General features: G+C 37.1%; 3 protein-coding genes across 4 annotated transcripts in view; 1 reads left to right on the top strand and 2 right to left on the bottom strand.

Moving 5' to 3' along the window:
* Positions 1-166: 166 nt before the first annotated feature.
* On the bottom strand, positions 167-10174 carry LOC110165476 (GTPase IMAP family member 9-like). 2 transcript variants are annotated; one of them, XM_055161774.1, is made up of 2 exons: positions 10110-10170; positions 167-1091 (listed from the first exon to the last, which is right to left on the bottom strand). In XM_055161774.1, the coding sequence occupies exons 1-2, from the start codon at positions 10126-10128 to the stop codon at positions 313-315; spliced, it is 798 nt and encodes a 265-aa protein (XP_055017749.1). In that variant the 5' UTR covers positions 10129-10170; the 3' UTR covers positions 167-312. The 2 variants fall into 2 exon arrangements, with proteins under 2 accessions (XP_055017749.1, XP_020786332.2); XM_020930673.2 differs by lacking the exon at positions 167-1091 and adding an exon at positions 5278-6495 and having other exon boundaries at positions 10110-10174.
* Positions 10175-13393: 3219 nt separating this feature from the next.
* Positions 13394-17060, bottom strand: LOC129409422 (GTPase IMAP family member 7-like; the record flags this gene model as incomplete). The annotated part of the gene is made up of 3 exons (XM_055155428.1): positions 13394-14388; positions 16405-16532; positions 17044-17060. Coding segments are annotated over 3 exons (777 nt in total), but the record flags the coding sequence as incomplete, so codon positions are not given.
* A 1222-nt stretch (positions 17061-18282) lies between these two features.
* LOC129409233 (GTPase IMAP family member 9-like) overlaps positions 18283-19306 on the top strand; it is a 2171-nt gene continuing 1147 nt past the window's right edge. Inside the window, 1 exon segment of the mRNA XM_055154782.1 lies at positions 18283-18337. Coding sequence (XP_055010757.1) covers positions 18328-18337 — 10 coding nt within the window. The 5' untranslated portion in view covers positions 18283-18327.

The raw sequence follows: 19306 nt of genomic DNA, 5'->3' as shown, positions 1-19306 counted from the left end.
AACTGTACTTTTACTGAAAGGTGCATTGTCCTCCACGTGCTTTTCTCCGTGGAGATGTTATTGCTTGATCTGGAATGTTTCATAGTATGGCATTAAACCTTTCAGTCTTCATGGAGACCAAACCAGACCACGTTACAGGTCAGATCTGTGGAGAGACGACCCCGCTCAGTCAGAATCCCTGTTTTTGAGCTATAAAACCACCTTTAATCACCTATAACCAGACCCTCAATCAAAAAAATTCATGGTGTAGAACAAATTTTCAGTACTTTTTCCACCACTCAGAATAGGGTTGACCAAAAACTCAGATTGTAATCACTGCACTACACATTTGTTCTTCTTGGCCCTCCCCAGTGTTTCTTGTGATGCAAATGCCATCTCTCTCTCCACCTCTGCCCTCAGTCCATCTCTCCTGTTCTTCTCTTCCTCTTTTTGCTCTTTCAACAAATATTTCTTCTCCCTTTTGGACATTTTTGTAGCACTTTTGAACATCTTAACTGTATAATACCTCCCCTGATTCTCCATCACCATTTTGTCAACTTTTTCCAATAGCTCGTGTGTTTGTTGCGGATTGCTTTCCTGGTTATTAAAAACATGATACCTCCCATAACACGTTTCTATCAGCTGTTCCAGATCTTCACTCTTTGAAATAAACTGTTCGATTGTCATTTTTTTCAATTTGTCTCCATGCGTGAACAAAACTAGTGAAAATCTTGCAGCATCCATCCCAAATGTATTCTGTATTAACCTTACAGTCTCTTTTTCCTCTTCGGTGAACCTACCCAGTCTCAAAACCAGTAAAAATGCATGTGGGCCAGGTTTGGACATTGAGACACAAGTTGTAATCTTTTTCAAAACTTCTTCCTCGGTGAAATTGGTGTCAAATAATCCAGGAGTATCGATTACAGCCACGTTGCGTCCGTGGATGGTTGTTTCCGATCGCTGGCATTGATAAGTCCAGGATGAAGAAGATAACTCTGATTCAAATTCCTGTCGTCCGAGGATGGTGTTACCGGCCGCACTTTTTCCAGCTCCAGTTTTTCCGACCAGGATCATGCGGAGCTGTTGGTCTTTCTTCTTTTGCTTCTTGGAGCCTGAAAGTAAAGCAAAGGGTTGTTTCACATTTGGGTTTTATTATTCCAGATTTAAACGGGTTCTATGGGCTCTATTCATGCTTACTTCTCAAAACAAGAAGACGTTTGGAAATATGAGGATGATGACTTCAGGTGAGCTCTATTGACTCTAGTAACTTTTTTTCATCAAAATTTCATTGTATTCTTTTATTTTCCTTTTGTATATTATCATTTGTCAAACTTAAAAAAAAATATATATATATATATATTAGGGGTGTCAAATTATCGCGTTAATTGCGATTAATTAATTACAGTCATATTTAGCGCGTTATGTTTTTTAATCGCGTTAATTCCATTTTTAATCTCTAACTTTAGTGTTTCTGTATGTGAGTTTCTTTATTATAAAACCTGTTTTTATGTGTTGTTGGGACAACAACACACACACACACACACACACACAAAACACATTTATACATTTTTTTATTTCGGTAATTCCACTCATTGCCGGAAACCCACACAAAACGCGCGCAGTAACAGCGATGTAAACGTCATGTTAACGTTGGCGGCATCAGTCGCACAATGGACGAGGTCGTAGAGCCAGTAGAACAGAAGCAGCAGTGCACAGGTAAAAACACATTCGTGTCTTGGAAATTATTTTCCCGACGTGAAATATAAAAGAAAATAACAAATATAATATCGCCTGAAAACAACCTGCATAGGCTCATGATGTCTGCACTACTGTCCTATAGTGACCTGCCACATGAGGGGACACGCACACAAACACACACAAATACACACAAACACAAACACACACAAACAAATACACACCTTCATCATCGTCATTAACCTGAGAACGCGCGGACCACGTTTCCTTCCGTAGACACTGCGCGGACACCGACGTGCTCCCGTGAGCCGCGTGTGGATCGTGTTTTCTCGCGTACGCGGCGTAAACCGCGCTTCCTCCTGTGCGCCTCTAAACCAGAACTAACACCAAGACTAAAACCAGGACTAAACCAGGTCTAAACCAGGACTAAACCAGGACTAGACCAGAACTAAAACCAGAACTAAAACCAGGTCTAAACCAGGACTAAACCAGAACTAAAACCAGGTCTAAACCAGGTCTAAACCAGGACTAAACCAGGACTAAACCAGGTCTAAACCAGGTCTAAACCAGGACTAAACCAGGACTAACACCAGGACTGACACCAGGACTAAACCAGGTCTAAACCAGGACTAAACCAGAACTAACACCAGGACTAAAACCAGGATTAATCCATTCCAGGACTAAACTAGGACTAAAGTAGGTCTAAACCAGGACTAAAACAAGGACTAAAACCAGTGATCTCATATATATTTCTCTATCAATAATATTTTTAATATGGTTAAGGAAAGACTGGACTTTTTATTGTCTTTAAGTAGACAAAAGTTATTATGTTCAGATTTCCACGTCTTTGCTACTTTACAACAAACAGTTTCTTATTCATGGAGACTTGGGCTCAACAGCCAATTTGGAGAGATTTGTTAAACAATAAATGACTTTATAAAGTCACTTTTTTAAATCTATATTAGTCTTTTGATCTGCCACAATAATGTAATAATGAATTTAAATGAAAATACCTCAAATTGAAGGCTTTTCTCAGCAATTTTTAGGTGAGATTAAAATGAGATTAATTAGATTAATTAATTACAGATCATAATTAATTAATCTCTCAATTTTTGTAATCGCATGACAGCACTAATATATATATATATGTCATCGTAGCATTCTGTAATGTTTGGCAGGTCAACAGTTACACCCAGCTGCCTGAAAGTGACGTGGAAGATGAGATTAGAGTCACATTGCCCATGGAAATATTTATCACATGTCCAATGTCGGTAACTACACCAGAAGTCACCATGCGCATGTTTCCAAACGTTTTCCGTTAAGTGTGAATAAAGCCTATTGATGCTTTGTAGTGATATCATGCTGCAGGTGTTCTGCATGTATGTCTATGGCGGATTGTTGGGGAGTTACCCTGGTGACACCATGTACACATTAGCAAGCACTGCCAAATAAATAATAATAAAAAAAAAAAGATTTAAGATAGTTTGGAAACAAACAAACAAAACTGTGAAAACAGTGCATTTTTAGGAGCCTGTGATCAGTATGAGTATCTTGTTTTGGTGTTTGATTTTTAACAAAAAAGGTGAGAGTGACTAACTGACCAGCTTGTAACCTTAATTTTATGTCTGACAGTTTTGCTTAACAGCATAAAGCAGCTCAACTGTTTTACTTCCAACTAAGTCAACGCTTTATGATCAGATTGCGTTAAATTAAAAACTTTGATTAGTCTAACTCAGGGGTGTCAAACTCAAATTCACAGAGGCCAAAATTAAAAACTGGGACTAAGTCGTGGGCCAAACTAAATGTTTATTGAAAAATGTAATCAACATCTGCATGTTTCTCTTCATTTGAGATATGTAATATTAAACATTTTCTTATTAAAATAAATGTTTAATAATAGTTTTGCACATACATTGAATCCAGAACAAGTATAATATAAAATAATAAAAAAAAAATAAAAATAAATAAATAAAGGGGTCTACAACCTGTAGCTTGGAAGCTACCAGGAGCTCTCCATCTCCTTCCAAGCAGCTCGCCAAGGGATTTCTGAATCATACATATTGTGCTGAATAACTCAGATTTGAATGATTAAATGCCTATTTCCTTTGTAAATGTATAATTCTTATACCTAAATTTATGCACTTATAACTGGATAATGGGTTATGTTTTATAGACATTTAGTTGTACCTCGTCATCAGCTTACCATGGTTCTTATATTTACAAAATTTCTGGCAACTGCAAAAACTAGCAGCTCTCTGGCATTTTCATTTTACAAAAAGTAGCTCACAGAAGGAAAAAGGTTGGGGACCCCTGCTCTATAGTCTATATGTAGCCGGCAGGTAGCTCTAATACATATTGGATATGATCTCACGGGCCAAATATAATTATATTACAGACCAAATTTGGACCCCGGGCCTGAGTTTAACATGTCTGGTCTAACTTGCCTCTAACCTCTAACGTGCCTCCAGTTATCACCACACCTCCAGGAAATGCTGATGACATCAGCGGCAAAGAGTCTGTTATCGGTTTGTCCAGTGGGCATGGGCAAATTCCAGAAAATCTCTAGAGCAGAGCGAGCTAAAGATAAAGATTAAAAAGCTATTTAAAAACACCTGAAGGATTTTGAACAGAGAAAAATGTTTATGATTTGGAAATGGGCAAAAAGCTGTAAAAATCTGACCTTTTTGAAATCTGTAGTGTAATCTGTTTGTGTTTACGTTGCGCTCTATGACTTGCTTGACAGGTGACAGGTTTAAGCTTTAGTAATATCCAGATATTCTAATAAATCCATGACCAACCTGTTTAGGAACTGCAGGTGTAAATAAAGTCTTATAAGGCACAAACTTATTTCTTCTTTTATGTAAGTCAGTCTCTCCCTCATAAATAAACAAATAAACTAAATAGTGAAACCACTCACACCCAAACAATTAACTTTTCACTTCACAACTTCAGCCCTGTTATTGTTTGAGAGTTGGGAGTGACACTACAGGGTTAGGAGAACATTTTATTACTCTTATAATTATGACATGAAAATTACAACTCAATGATGCATTCTATTATTACTCTAAATGCAACTTCACATTTAGCCATGTCTATATGTACAAATGCAGTAAATCATATCCAAATCCACATCAGATTGGACAAAACAAAACAACAACAAAACAAAAAACATTGGACTGTAAGTTAAATTATGCATCTAGCTACATAACTGCAAGACAAATCACTTTTTCAAACTAAAAGTGAAGGTAAGAGAAGTACTTGTATTCAAAGTGCGTCACCATCTTTAGATTAAATTCTGACTTCATTCACAGAGATACTCCATCAGCCTGAGAATAGAACCAGCAACTTTCTCTCTCAGTACTCTTCATACAAAAACATCTGTTATCATAGTATTACAAAATGCTACAAGAAGACATTTAGAAGATTGAAATAGCTTCTAGTTGATCAATTCTTGATAGCCCAATTGATATTTTGTTAATTAATTTAACAAAATATATGTATTAATCAAAACAAGATAAAAAGTTGCATTATACATTCAGAAGTATCACAGTCAATTATACTCTACATATACTACATAGGGTTCAGAAACTAAAAGGCAAGACTAAGATATTTACATTTGAAGTAACCTTCAAAGTTACAATTTAAATATGTGGGCAAAAGTGTGAATACATAAGTTAAAAAAAAAATAAAAAATTTAATATTAGGGGTGTTAAATTATTGCGTTAATTACGATTAATTAATTACAGTCATATTTTGCACGTAATGTAATATATATAATATGTAAGATAATGATTAAGATGAAGATAATGGTTAAAATTGTTAGTCGCTAAGGCAACCCATGGCTATCCATTCACTGTATTCGGCATCCTTTGGACACGTGTATAGACAAAGCCCCTATGGATGCCCCAACCGCCGCCCCGGCCGCCACCCCCACCGCCAAACCGATCGGACCCCCTGCCAAACCCAACAGCCCCCCTATGGCCGCCCCGCACGCTGTCGTCACGGCGATGACCGGTGCTGCCGTGAACTCGTTGGACCTCTCCGCTCTCATCCTGGCCTCGTTGTGGTATCTGATATTGACGTTGCTTTCCTCTTTGTAGTAGGTCCTTTGGTTTTTAGCATATTTGGCACGCAGTTCCTCCAGTTCTTTCATCCGTTGTTCTTCTAGCTCCTTCAGAACCCGCTCCTTCTCCTTCTCAATGGCCTCCTCTGCTCTTTTGAACATCTCATTGGTGTAATACCCTCCTCCATTCTTTTGTATCATCTTTTCAATTTTATCCAACAGCTGATAGGTTTGTTTCTCATCTTTGATTTCGTTGTTGAAGACGTGGTAGCGGTTGTGGCATTTCTGAATCAGCTCCAACAGATCCGCACTTTCAGCGATGTAGGACTCGATACTTTGCCTTCTTAGCTGGTCGCCGTGCGTGAACAAAACCATGGAGTAGTTGGCTGCCTCTTCGCCAAAAGTGGTTTGAATCATTTCAATAGTGTCTTTTTCTTCTTTGGTGAACCTTCCAAGCTGTAAACAAATCAAAAACGCGTGCGGACCAGGAGAAGACAGCGATATGCACATTTTAATCCTCTTCAAAACTTCCTCTTGGGTGTAATTTGTGTCGAAAAGACCAGGAGTATCTATCACAGCAATTTTTCGACCACCGATGTCTCCTCTGGCTTTGTGGCATTCGGACGTCATGGAGGAAGGGGACAGCTCCGATTCAAACGCCTCTCGTCCAAGGATGGTATTCCCGGCAGCGCTCTTCCCAACTCCAGTTTTTCCAACCAGAACGAGTCTCCATTCGCCCTGGTCATAGCCCTTATAGCCTGCCAGACACAAATATTGGTAGTTTTCAGATCGGAGAATGTAAGGATTCAATACTTTCAAATGAGGACGGAGCCAGTTCAGTAAGCTATTTGTTGAAAATTGCTTTAAAGAAACAGTTTAGAATTTCGGACATGGGACCTCATTTCCTAGTAAGTGTTGGAGATGTTTGGAGATACTTTTAAATATTCCATCCAGTCCTTGTATTTGCAGAGGTCGTTGGTGCTAGGCTAGCGCATGTCAATGGCCATAGATAGTCTGTCACTAGAAACAGTCTTACCCACTCCACAAAGCATCTGAGGCAAAACAGTTATTACTCCAGACTGTCGATGTAAATGTCTGTGTCAATAAAATAACTTTAGAAGTAAAACCAACCTTGCATTTGAAGGATTTATGTCTAAGCAGCAGCAGCGGTTTGTACTTCCTGATAGAAAGCTCGGCAGCGGTTGAGTGATACATGAGAAAATAGTCCCTCAACATGCAATGTTTTATGCCATGCAAGGTTAGTTTTCTTTCAAACATTATTCTATCAACACAGACATTTACATCGACAGTCTGGCGTGATAATAGATTTGCTTTGGGTGTTATTTGGAGTGCGTAAGACTGTTTTCAGTGGCAGGCTAACTATGGCCATTGACATGCACTAGCCTAGCACCAGCGACCTCTGCAAATACAAGGGCTGGATGGAATATTTAATAAAGTGTCTCCACACGTCTCCAACACTCTGGCTCACTAGGCGATGAGGTCCAATGTCAAAAATTCCAGACTGTCCTGAAATAGTTTTAAGATGGACTATGTAACTTTTCTGGCACTGGTCTCCATGGAGATGTCATTGCTTTGCAGAGAATGCTCAACAGTATGGCATTAAAGGTTCTATATTACACAATACTAACTTTTGCAAGCTTTTAATCATGTTAGAGAAATGTTACCTGGAGTTGTGTTTTGTTTCCTTCACACATGTTTGAGTTATCCAGCATTATTAGTCTAGTTAAGTTAACAGCTCCTTTTACCTTTAGTAACAAGACTGAAATTTTCCAATAAAACACAATTCCAGGTATGTTTTTGATGAGGAAACAACATACGTAGATCAGAAAACAGTGTAATATGTGCCCTTTATAAATGTACATCTTGCATTTATTCAGTTACAGGTGTTTGTAGTGCTAATAGAAATACCTTGAGGTAGGGCCGTCTGTTCATAGATCTGACCTGGTAGTTTCATATGCTTGTCTCCATGGAGATAGCAATACAGAGGAACATTCCAGGTAAATAAATAACAACTCCATGGAGACAACCAGAAAAGTCACACAGTCTTATATCTTTAAGCTTGTTTTGTTGTGCTGTAGTGTTTCATTGAGATGGGTTTCAGACAAGATTTCGGTGTTTTTTGTTGTTGGTTAAAAAAAATAAAATAAAAAATCACTACACCCATACAAGACACTGGCTCCTGCCCCACCTGGAGTACTGACATTATTACATTCAAGAGTCTGAAAATAACCAATAGGTCCGCTACCCTGTACCGTGTGTGTACGATATCTGAAGAGGAAATCTGAACGGACTGCATTCTTCACAGTCATGGGGCCAAAGCATTTGACAGGAGAATTTGTCATCTTGATGATTTGGACAACGCAAAACACAATAAACTTAAGAACTGAATTTAACAGGTACAATAGAGAATGCATCTTTATAAGGAAAAGGAAAAAAAACTGTTTGTTTAGGACTGTTATTTTTTACGCAATATTTTAGGTACTATATACTCTTGAACTTTATGTTTTACTGGTGTTTCCTCATCAAAAACATACCTGGACTTGTGTTTAGTCCGTCTACATCTGCCGAAGCTCAAAATGCTCTATTCCACCTTGTGATGTCATGAAGTTGTAGTTTTCAACAGCTACTTTTTACTTTTAGTTTAGTAGAGATTGGCATTTCCAGGACTGAAATCTTCCAAATGATTCTAGTGAAGGTGTATGGAGTTTAAAAACACAGTGGAGTACTTCCTGTATTGAGTGCTTTCTGTTTGAGAGAAGAAGTTAACCTAAATATGCAGGATTTGTGTGTTAAACATGTGAATGAAACAAAACACAACTCCAGGTCTGTTTGTGATGATGAAACAACATTGTAACATAAATCAGAAAATTGCGTAATATAGGCCTTTTAAAACAATGAATGCAAATTAGAACAATGTATATATTTATTTTACTTTTATTTATTTAATACGTTTTTAGTTATACCTTTTTACTATTCTATTTATAGCAACCTGACGTCTTTAACAATGCACATTGTTGCACCCAATCAGGTTAGTCCTGTTCTTTACTTTCTCAGGGCTTCAGCGAGCACTTGATTTAGACACATGTGTGGTAGTTTACATTAAATTGTGAAATTCAATTTGTCAACTGGACAAACGTTTATTATGTCCAGCTAACAATTTGAATTTCTCTTTTGCCATGGATTCTACCTGGACGACTGAGGGATTCTACACATTAAATTGTGATATGGTCATATAATGTAGTTTTAATTAGTTTGCCTAAACAAACACTGAAATATATTTAGTGAAATTATAATATACTATTTTCAGTTTCAACCCTAATTTTTGTCAGTGTTTATTTGTATGTGTCTATTTTCTTTTTGGTATTCACATGCGACAGTTATAAATAGTTTTTCACGAATGAATCAAAATCCTACAACCCTCTTTTCGACCTTTTGACTAAAGGCAAATATAAATGGGCCTCACAATTTAATTAAAGCTGCACTGTGTAACTTTTCTGGCGGAACAGAGGGAACGCCATCTGCATTGCATGTGAGATTGTATTGCTTTGCCTGAAATGTTCCACAGTATGACCTTCAAAACAAGCAAACATGGAAACAAGAAGTTAACCCCAGCAGGCAAAGTTACAGGTCGGATCTGTGAAGAGGCGACCCCGCTCACAGTAAGAACGCATGTTTATTTGAGATTCAATAAATGTGTGCTACATACGTTAAATACAATACTGTGGGACATTTCAGGCAACTCAGTCAAATCTCCATGGTGGTGTTTCTCAGGTGGTGGAAGACGTACTCAGTTTTGTTACTTAAGTAAAAGTACAGATACTGGAGCAAAAAATACTCAAGTAAAAGCAAAAGTATCACATGAAAAAATCGGCTTAAGTAAAAGTAAAAGTATGCTATTTCTTGCATATTTGGAGATCTAATAAAGCTTCAAAAGTTGTGAAAGTGATTTTGATAAAGATTTGAGTAAAAATTTGGTTCAGCAGAGACAACTAAATCCATTTTTTAGCTGTTTTTATTTGTTGTATATTTGTGTTTGTTCAAATTACTCTTCAAAATAAAATCTCCTTTTCAGCAGGTCTCAATTTTATCATAAAAATACTTATACTTTTCAGTCCTGTTCTAAAATGTAGTGCAGTCGAAAGTACAGATACCTGCTCTCAAATATAGTGAAGTGAAAGTATAAAGTATCCACTGTATCTGCTTCAGTAAAGTTCACATTCCCAACCTTTTTACTAAAGTAAGTGCAGTATTTTACAAATTTTACTTTGTTATATTCCATCACTGCATTTTTCCCACCAGAAAAGTTACATAGTGCATCTTTAACCCTGTAAACTTAAAATGGGATTCTGACCTTTGTAGTATCCACTCATGTTGAAATCGTCTCCAGTCTTTAGTCCACCTGCTTCGGTTGTTGTCTTATGGTACTACAAGTGTGTCTCCTGCTCCTCTCTGCTAACCTTTCATTTCACCAGCCAATGGGCGTTTCCTGTGTTCTCTGACAAACCAGTATTTCAGATCCACATACTTAGAACACAAGTCATACAAGAGGGGACGCTGCCAAACTCTACACATGGTAAAAACTAAAGGTGCAGAAAAGTAAAGGGCCTATGTTACGAGAAATGGACTCTTGTGAGTGTTTAGCCATGTTAGAATGATTGGTCAAAAACATACCTGGAGTTGTGTTTTGTTTCATTCACACCTATTTGAGTAAACCTGGTTAATAGTCTGTAATAATAATCTCCATAGCTGTTCCACCTTGTGATGTCATGAAGCGGTAGTTTTCATGTTAATGTTTCATGTTTAGTCGAGATCGAAATTATCCAAATAAGTCTAGTGAAGGTGTATGGAGTTTAAAACCACAATGGAGCTCTTCAGGGTCTCTCAGGGTGTTTTTTTTTTTCTAGAGTAGAAACTCTAGAAATCTGCAGGGTTTGTGTGTTAAACATATGTGAATGAACCAAAATACAACTCCAGGTATGTTATTGACGAGCAAACAACATTACAACATAGATCAGAAAATAATGTAACATAGAACCTTTAAATTAAATCAACACAACTTTGGCTTGTAATATGAAGAAATATTTTCTTTTTAAACAATGGAACTAAAAAGGAAGAAAATGCAATGATAATTTACCAACTATGACTGATGATGTTTGAGATACTGTAGTCCAAATGATTCAGTTTCCTCATTCATTACAGACTGGATTCAATATTTTAAAGGTGCACTGTTTCACTTTTGTGGTGGAGAGGCTTACCTGTTATTGGCCTATTGTTATTGTTATTGGCCTGGCCTACTAGCACCACCAGTTTAATACCATACTGTGGAACATTCCAGATAAAGCAATAACATCTCCATGGTGACACTTACATAGTGCACAATCAGTTTGATTTGACTGATCATGATCTGAAGATTTGAGTTTTTATTTTAGTAATATATAGTTTCAGATTATTTTGTAAAAGGGGCACTATGTAACTTTTTGGTTGGGGGTCCATCACCTGGTTGTTTCTATGGATATGTCATCTGGAATGTTTCACAGTATGGCATTAAACCTTTCTATCTTCATGGACAACAAACTAGACTGAGTTACAGGTCAGATCTGTGGAGAGGAAACGCCCTCTCAGTCAGAATGTCTGTTTTTCTAGGTATTTTTAAGCTGTAAAACCACCTGTAATTTAATAAATGTAAGGTTTGCTGTTTAATGTCATACTTTGGAACATTCCAGACAGAGCAATGACATATGCATAGAAACAACCAGCTGACAGACCCCCAACCAAAAAGTTACATAGTGCACCTTTTACAAAATGTTTTCAAACTATATATTACTAAAATAAAGACTCAAATCTTCAGATCATGATCAGTAGTATTTCTGTTAAATGAAGTCAGTGCAGGTGAGGCACTTGTGTAACAGGGATTTACAGGATGTACTGTATATCTAATTGCATAGTTCTGAACTGGTTTGGTTATTCTTGCAGTCATCTTTGTTTAGTGACAGGAAATTGCAAACATCATCATGACTTACAATAAGTGATAGGTGTTGGTGGAAGAGCAAGGCAATAGAATCAAATAGAAATCTTTACATAATAAAATAAAACATTTGGAAATGTATTTGCTGCTTGAGTAGGGTGACCAGATTTTTAAAAAAAAAAATCTAAACTGGGTCATTTGCAAACATGGTTTTCTGTATTTTGGCTGAACAAATGACAATTTATGCTACTCTTTTACTCTCTTACTGTTGGCGGGGATCGGATTTGTCAAGAATTGTGATTGTCCTGTTTTAGTCCTGGTTTAGACTTGATGTAGTCCTGATTTAGTCTTCATTTAGTCCTGGTTTAGATCAAACTGGTCAAAAATAGGGACACCTGGGAGATTTCTTGTGTAAACCTGGGACAAATCAATGGTTTTGAATAAATCTGCAGGGACAGGGGACACAGAGCTCAAAACTAGGACTGTCCTGGATAAGCTCAATATTCCCTTTAGGTGTGATGGTAGCTGAAGACTGCTCTGTCTGAAGCTCTGTTGCTCAAGACATACTTTAATCTGATCTTTATTTTAACAAAATCTGACCAGAAAGAAGAGACAGTTTTCCATTTTGATTACATTGAACTTTGCCATGAAATATCCAAAAGGTAAATTCACAAATGTTGAACCTGATATTTTAAATTAGTGACTAAACTCAAGAACTCAAAGTACCAAAGTCAACAGTCAAGTCAATAGCCTCTTAGTTATTCTGTAAAGCACTTTGCATTACTTTGTGTGCGATTGTGCTATACAAATAAACTTGCCTTTCCTCTTTTATTTTTTGTAGTCAGGTGAAAGTGGGGCTTAAGTAGGATATACTAAGTCATTTAGTAGTAGCAACATGACTCAGTCACTTTCATTTGTAATTCTCTCATTAAAGTGATGACTAATTACTATTCAGAGCTAATGATTTATAGAGTGGCAGTGGATTAGGACATGTCCCTGTCTTCACCACTAGATGGCAGCATTCTCTATGATTTTAAAGTGCATAAAAGTTACACATGTTACTAAAATATATATGTTTTGCCTTAAATATGTTAAAAATCTGTTTTTACAGTAGATTGCATTTACAGCTGTCTTTTATTTTGAAGGCCTCATTAGGGACAGGAAGTCATGACAGGAAGTCAGCCATATGTTTGTTTTATTTGCTCTCAATAGCACATGTGTTCATCCTCTGACATTTGCCTTTTTGTTCGTGCCTTTGACCTCACTGTCTGTAAGTTGTCCTTTATACAGATAAGAATTATAAAATCCTTGCTCTGTTTGTAAAGGATGGTTATTAGAAATGTGTTTTTATTGAAGAATATGTATTCATATGATTGTAGTTAAGCTAACCTTATATTTTGTACTGTGCTAAGTAGAGTTTTCTCTGTTTTGCAGTTTCACTCTGTTTTTGAAACCATCTTTGTGGAGAAATAAATTGGAGCTATGGACACTAGATCCTGACTGCGCATGTTTCAAAAAAGGGTTACACTTACTGCTAAATTGTGTTAGAAACACACAAGGAAAGCATAATAATATAACATATCATAACCTGATTAAATTAATTTAAAATCTCACTTTTATGATGATGATGATGATCCAGTCCAACTTTATTTCAAATGCACTTTATATAGTTATAATAGGTCATAAAATAGACATTACAAAAAACTTAGATACATAAACAGCCACCAGACACTAAAACGTCAACATTAATCATAGTGAAAAGCTAAAATGAAGAGGTGAGTTGATTTAAAAACCAAAAGTGACCAAAAGCTGGTCTAAGGTGTGAGGACATGAATAGATAAACTTGCATTTTCTCTTATTGAGCTCTTTGAATTCTCAGTTATCAGTGTCATTTCACTGTATCACTCACTTCTTCTTACTAAGCACAAATCCCACTGCCGCCCCAGTTGGACCGAGCACTGTAAAGGCTTGAGCACAACGCTGTTTACAGTGAATATCTCAGCTTTCCTCTGAACCTCAGCGATGTGTCTTTATCATTTTATCAACTTTTTTTCCTTCTCCTTCTGAGTTGCCTCCTCCGCTCTCTTAAACATCTCATTGGTGTAATACCCTCTTCCATTCTTTTGTATCATCTTCTCAATTTTATCCAGAAGTTGATCTGTCTGTTTGTCATCTTTGATTTGATTGTTGAAGACATGGTAGTGGTTGTGGCACCTCTGGATGAGCTCTGATAAATCTTTATTTGCTTCTATGAAAGACTCAATACTATAATTCCCAAGCTTATCTCCATGCGTGAACAAAACCACTGTGTAGTTTGCTGCCTCTTTTCCGAACATTTGTTGTATCAGTTGAACAGTATCTTTCTCTTCTTTGGTGAACCTTCCAAGCTGTACACAAATCACAAATGCATGTGGACCAGGCGCAGACAGGGAAATGCACATTTTGATTCGCTCCACAATTTTTTCCTCAGAAAAATTTGTGTCGAAAAGCCCAGGAGTATCGATTACAGCAATTTGTCGACCACCAATGGTTTCTTCATCTTTATGACATTCAGATGTTACGGAGGAGAAAGAAGGCTCCGACACAAACGCTTCTCGTCCAAGGATGGTGTTCCCAACAGCGCTCTTCCCCACTCCAGTTTTTCCCACCAAAACGAGCCTCCAGCCTGTCAGGAAAAAAAACACAATTCGCACCCATAAGAAACGGTAGTTTACAGATTCTAAATGGGATGATGTCATACTCCCACAGGGGCCAAGAGGCAGTTTCCTGACTGATTATATTGCACTGTCATGAAAAAGGTAAATTCCCAAATGATTATTCTGATCATTTGTATTAGTGACTAGACCGTAGCACTCATTATAATTACAACTAATATCTGCATTTTAACAGTATTCATTATAGCTGCCCTCCACTTGTTTTACCTATTATTGTCTTATAGAATATTGTGGTGTAATCTGAAACCGAGCACTACTGAGAATCAACAGACTGTCATACAGCAGCAGCTTTAAGTGATTTCATTCAGTTATTTCTAGAGCCCGACCGATATATCGGCTGGCCGATATTATCGGCCGATATGGACACTTGGAGACATATCGGCTATCGGCCGATATGCTTTCTGATATGGGACCGATATTTCACGTGGGCATGTTATACCTCGTTATAAAGCTTAGACTCTCTACATTATGTTCATTTAATCCAATTTACAGACAAATAAATGTCCTAATATGTGGCTCCTGCATCAGTATTTATCTGCGGTGTAATTTGTCTGTGTGTGTGTGTCCGTATTGTCCCTGAACACACCACAGAGTCACGTCACTTCATTCACGTGTGTTTGTTTACACCCGCTGCCGTGTGCAACACTGAGATTATATTCTTTTTACGAACAATCGGTTTGAGTCTGGATTAAAAGGACATTTATTAGTGCAGACTTGTGATGTGAGGAGGAGCCTGTGTGAGCGGTGAGTGTTGGAAATACATCGACTTTGAAGCTAGTTTAGGTTTTGTTAGCGGTTAGCTGCTGTAGCTCCCACACATAAACAGGCTGTTTTCTACTGGCCTATTGTAAAGTGACTATATTGGCTATATTTGTTACTGGACCAGTATTGATATGTAAATGAGCTGTGAATAGACGTGTGAATGATCCACATTTATGCATATAATTAATTACCGCCGCGCGCATGTTTTTACGGCTAAAGGCTAATAGCGCTAGTTTATTTACTAGCTACGAGTTATGGGTCGGTCGCGATCGAAGCGGCTCTTAGATCTGGCTCTTTGAAGCGAACAACGGGAGCATGTTTCTTATTGGGAGCCGTGTTTTCTCTTTTTCTCACTTTATGTAGACCCTTAGTTTGACAGCAGCAGCGGCTGAAAACGAAACTTTCAGAAATATGCGTGTGCACTGGATTAAAAAAAAGTGCATATTTGGCTGCAGTTCAGCATAAAATGAATAAACCAGGGATAATCTTGGGCTCGAGTGCAGGAGAGAGATAGAAACCGAGTCCCGACACTCAGTCCTGGTTCAGTTCTGGTTTAGTCCTGCTTGCAACAAAACAATCTCAAGAGCCGCTTGGGAGCCGAAAGAGCCAGCTGCTTTAGTGAGCCGAGCCAAAAGAATTGGTTTTTCAAAAAAAACAAACAAACTGGAATACCCATCACTAGTAGCTAGAATGTGATGCAAAAATGCCATTAGGCCAATCTGCTGTATGTAAATATGATGTAAAGAGTCAGAATAACAATAAATGTTGCCTAAATAAAACCAATTTAGAATCCACTAGAGCCAAACCTAAGTTTTTTAAACAATTCAAGATTTACAGTGAATTTTTACATCACTAAATATATCGGTGATTATATCGGCTATCGGCAGCTCCAACTCCCATTATATCGGTTTCATATCGGCTACAACAAAATCCATATCGGTCGGGCTCTAGTCATTTCTCAACAATTCAACAAAGCACTTTGTACAAGGGCATCCATACTTTATATGTAAGTATCTTAGTTTTACATTATAGTTACCACAAATGGTAGCTGTTAACTTGAAAACAACCACTTCATGACGTCACAAGGCGGAACAGATGATTTTGACCTTTGGAGATGCACAGACTAATATTATCATTAAATATTATTAAGAAATATACTTTTATATTTCTAACATTTGAGTGATCCTGTTGGGTATCTTGCGTACCAGATTTTTCACAACCAGGAGCCGCAGGAGTCAGGACCAGAGCCTCCTCTAGAGGAGCCTGTTCTGTGAACTTAGACAGAAATGCTTCTCTGTCAGAGCAGCAGGGGTCTGGAACTCCACACCTGTACCTGTGACGGAGTGTAGCACTTTAAGACATTTCAAATTGAATGTGAAGAAGTGGTGTAAAAAGAGTCAGGGTTATAGACATTAGTGATCTGCTGTCTGTAGGAATAATGTGTAACTACAAATAATGCTTGTTGGCTTTTGTGTATTTTTAGCTGTATTTTAAATGTTGGACCATTTTATGAAGTACTTGTAACAGCACACTGATAACCTGCTCTCACTGTCCTCTGTCCAGGGACTACAGATGAAAATGAGCCTGTAGCTAAGTGTGTCTGTGTAATATATTTACTGTGCAATGTCACTGACAAACAAATACATAAATTATGAGCATTTCTTTGTCAAAAGGATAATTGTTAAAAAATCACCCCAAAAAACAAACAAAATCTATAACAGAAAATATAAAAGGAGAAACATTTTAAATATTTAAAATAAGGATTAAAATCACAGACCTGTGAAACAAAACTAAACAAATAAATTAGCAGATATTTTAGACACTAAATAATCTTAAAATCTGACCTGAATTCATGTTGGAAAAATGTTCAGTCGAAACTGTCCACGTGCTTCAGTCTGGTCCAGTGTCTCCTGCTCCTCTCTGCACTTCTCTCTCGTTGTTTGCCAGTGGGACTTTGTGACTGTTTAGTTTTGCTTTCAGTTTTGTTATGTCACATTCTACTTTTACTTTTGCTTTTTTGTTATATTTTAATCTGTGTTTATTATGTAAAGTAGAATAAAGGCCTATGTTACATTATTTTCTGATCTATGTTATAGTGTTTCCTCATCATAAACATACCTGGAGTTGTGTTTTGTTTCAGTCACACATGTTTAACAGTATTACTCAAACAGGTGTGAATGAAACAACACAACTCTGGATATGTTTTTGAGGAGGTAACAACATTCTGACATGCCTTAGAGCTCACAAGAGTCAGTTTTGTGCAATATAGGACCTTTTAACTTGATAACATTTATAATCTCCATCTTCATCATCTTCATCAATCTTCATCTTCAGTCATAATGAGTAAATTTTTTTAAATAATGGATTGTAATGTTATGTTTTTATCAATGAGGACCCCAAAGCAGAGACAAAGGCAGGTAGGTTTTAATAGTTTATATACAAGGTTGTGCAGACTGTGGTGACGGAGGTAGACTGGAGGCAGGTAGGTCCAGGAACTGCAGCAGAGGCTCTGGTGAGATGACCTGAACACAGATTCACAGATTCATTCAGGTAAGAAAAAGCACTGGTAAGTAACAGCACTGGATTACAGACAGCAGATCACTACTGCATGAAACAGAAAGATCTGCAGTGAAGAGAAGGCAGAGCAGGGTCTTTATACTCCAGCTGATAGTGAATGAGCTGCACTTGTGCCTCTCTGCAACAGGAGCTCCAGCCATGCCCCCATCACATACCAGCTCTGCACAAAGAGGAAACACACAAAAACACCAAACACTATACACTACACACTGTATGCATTCATGAACATTTCTGTAAATGTATCAGAATGTATCTGAAGGGCTAATTATTAAAAAGTCACCCTAAAAACCAAACACAGCAGTAATAGAAAACATAAAAGGACAAATTTGTACAGATTTTATTCCATGAAATATCTTGTAGAATAAATTATATAGACTAAATATCCCCCAGCAGGATTTCCCTTATATCACAACATTTCTGGGAAGCAGAGTGTGACAAATAACAAAACTGAAAGTGAAAGTAAACTCTTTAAAAGAAAAGAGCAGGGAGGAGCAGCAGACATTGGACCAGACTGAAGCACATGGACAACATCTACTGAAGACTTTTCCAACATGAGTTCAGGTCAAACTTTATGATTATTTTGTCAGCAAAATTATTGTATAATTAAATTTGTAGTTTCAATCTTAAAGCATTATTGTGGTTAATACAAAACTAAATACATTTTCTACAATATATGTATATGTGTATGTGAATATAATCTGTACAGATTATTCTTCCTCTCCTCATTTCCTTTTATTGGTTTTATTTGTTTTTTAAAGTGACTTTTTAACACTTAGCCCTTCAGACTAATTCTGATACCTTGAGAGAAATGTTCATGCATATAATATAAATGTTCATACATATATAAATGCATATATAGTCCATGACAATAGGCAAATATATAAATGATCAGAGCTCAGTTACTGACTGAATATGCAATATTTTATCATTATCAAGTGAAAGGTTTGAAATGATTCCAGTGAAGGACTTTAAAAACACAGTGGCGCACTTCCTGTATCACCATAAGATGGAACAGAGTGTTTTGTGTTTGAGGGGAGAATTAAAATATGCAGAACATGTCAGGATGAAAGAGGTATGTTTTTGATGAGGAAGCAACATTATACCACAGATCAGAAAATAGTTTAATATGAGCACTAAACATTTCTGTCAGTTATAATGTAAAACTAAAATATCTGAATATAGATGCCCTTGTACAGATTGCTTTACTTTTGGTCTGAAAAAAGCCTAATAACATAAAATAACAGAAGACCAAATGAGCCTCACTGGACTATCACAGACTGCTTTGTTAATTCAGTCAATCATTGTTGTTATAACAGGAGGACTATGTGCAGTATATGCTGGGACACTTCATCCAAAACAATGCTCCAGTCAGAGAGTGAAGGAGGACACTTGAATAGTTTTATGGAGCTTTAATGCTTTTTCTTCTTTCTGTCTAGTTTATAATAACATTTAAATAATATTACTCACTGAAATGACATTAACAGAGTAGTGATGTGAATGACTGTTAAACAATGTATGTCCACAATCACA

Source organism: Boleophthalmus pectinirostris, unplaced genomic scaffold (assembly GCF_026225935.1).
Source record: "Boleophthalmus pectinirostris isolate CB_2022bp ecotype Guang Dong unplaced genomic scaffold, ASM2622593v1 HiC_scaffold_10, whole genome shotgun sequence".
Lineage (NCBI taxonomy): Eukaryota > Metazoa > Chordata > Actinopteri > Gobiiformes > Gobiidae > Boleophthalmus > Boleophthalmus pectinirostris.
Note: the sequence above shows the minus strand (reverse complement) of the source record. Positions and strands in the feature narration are given on the sequence as shown.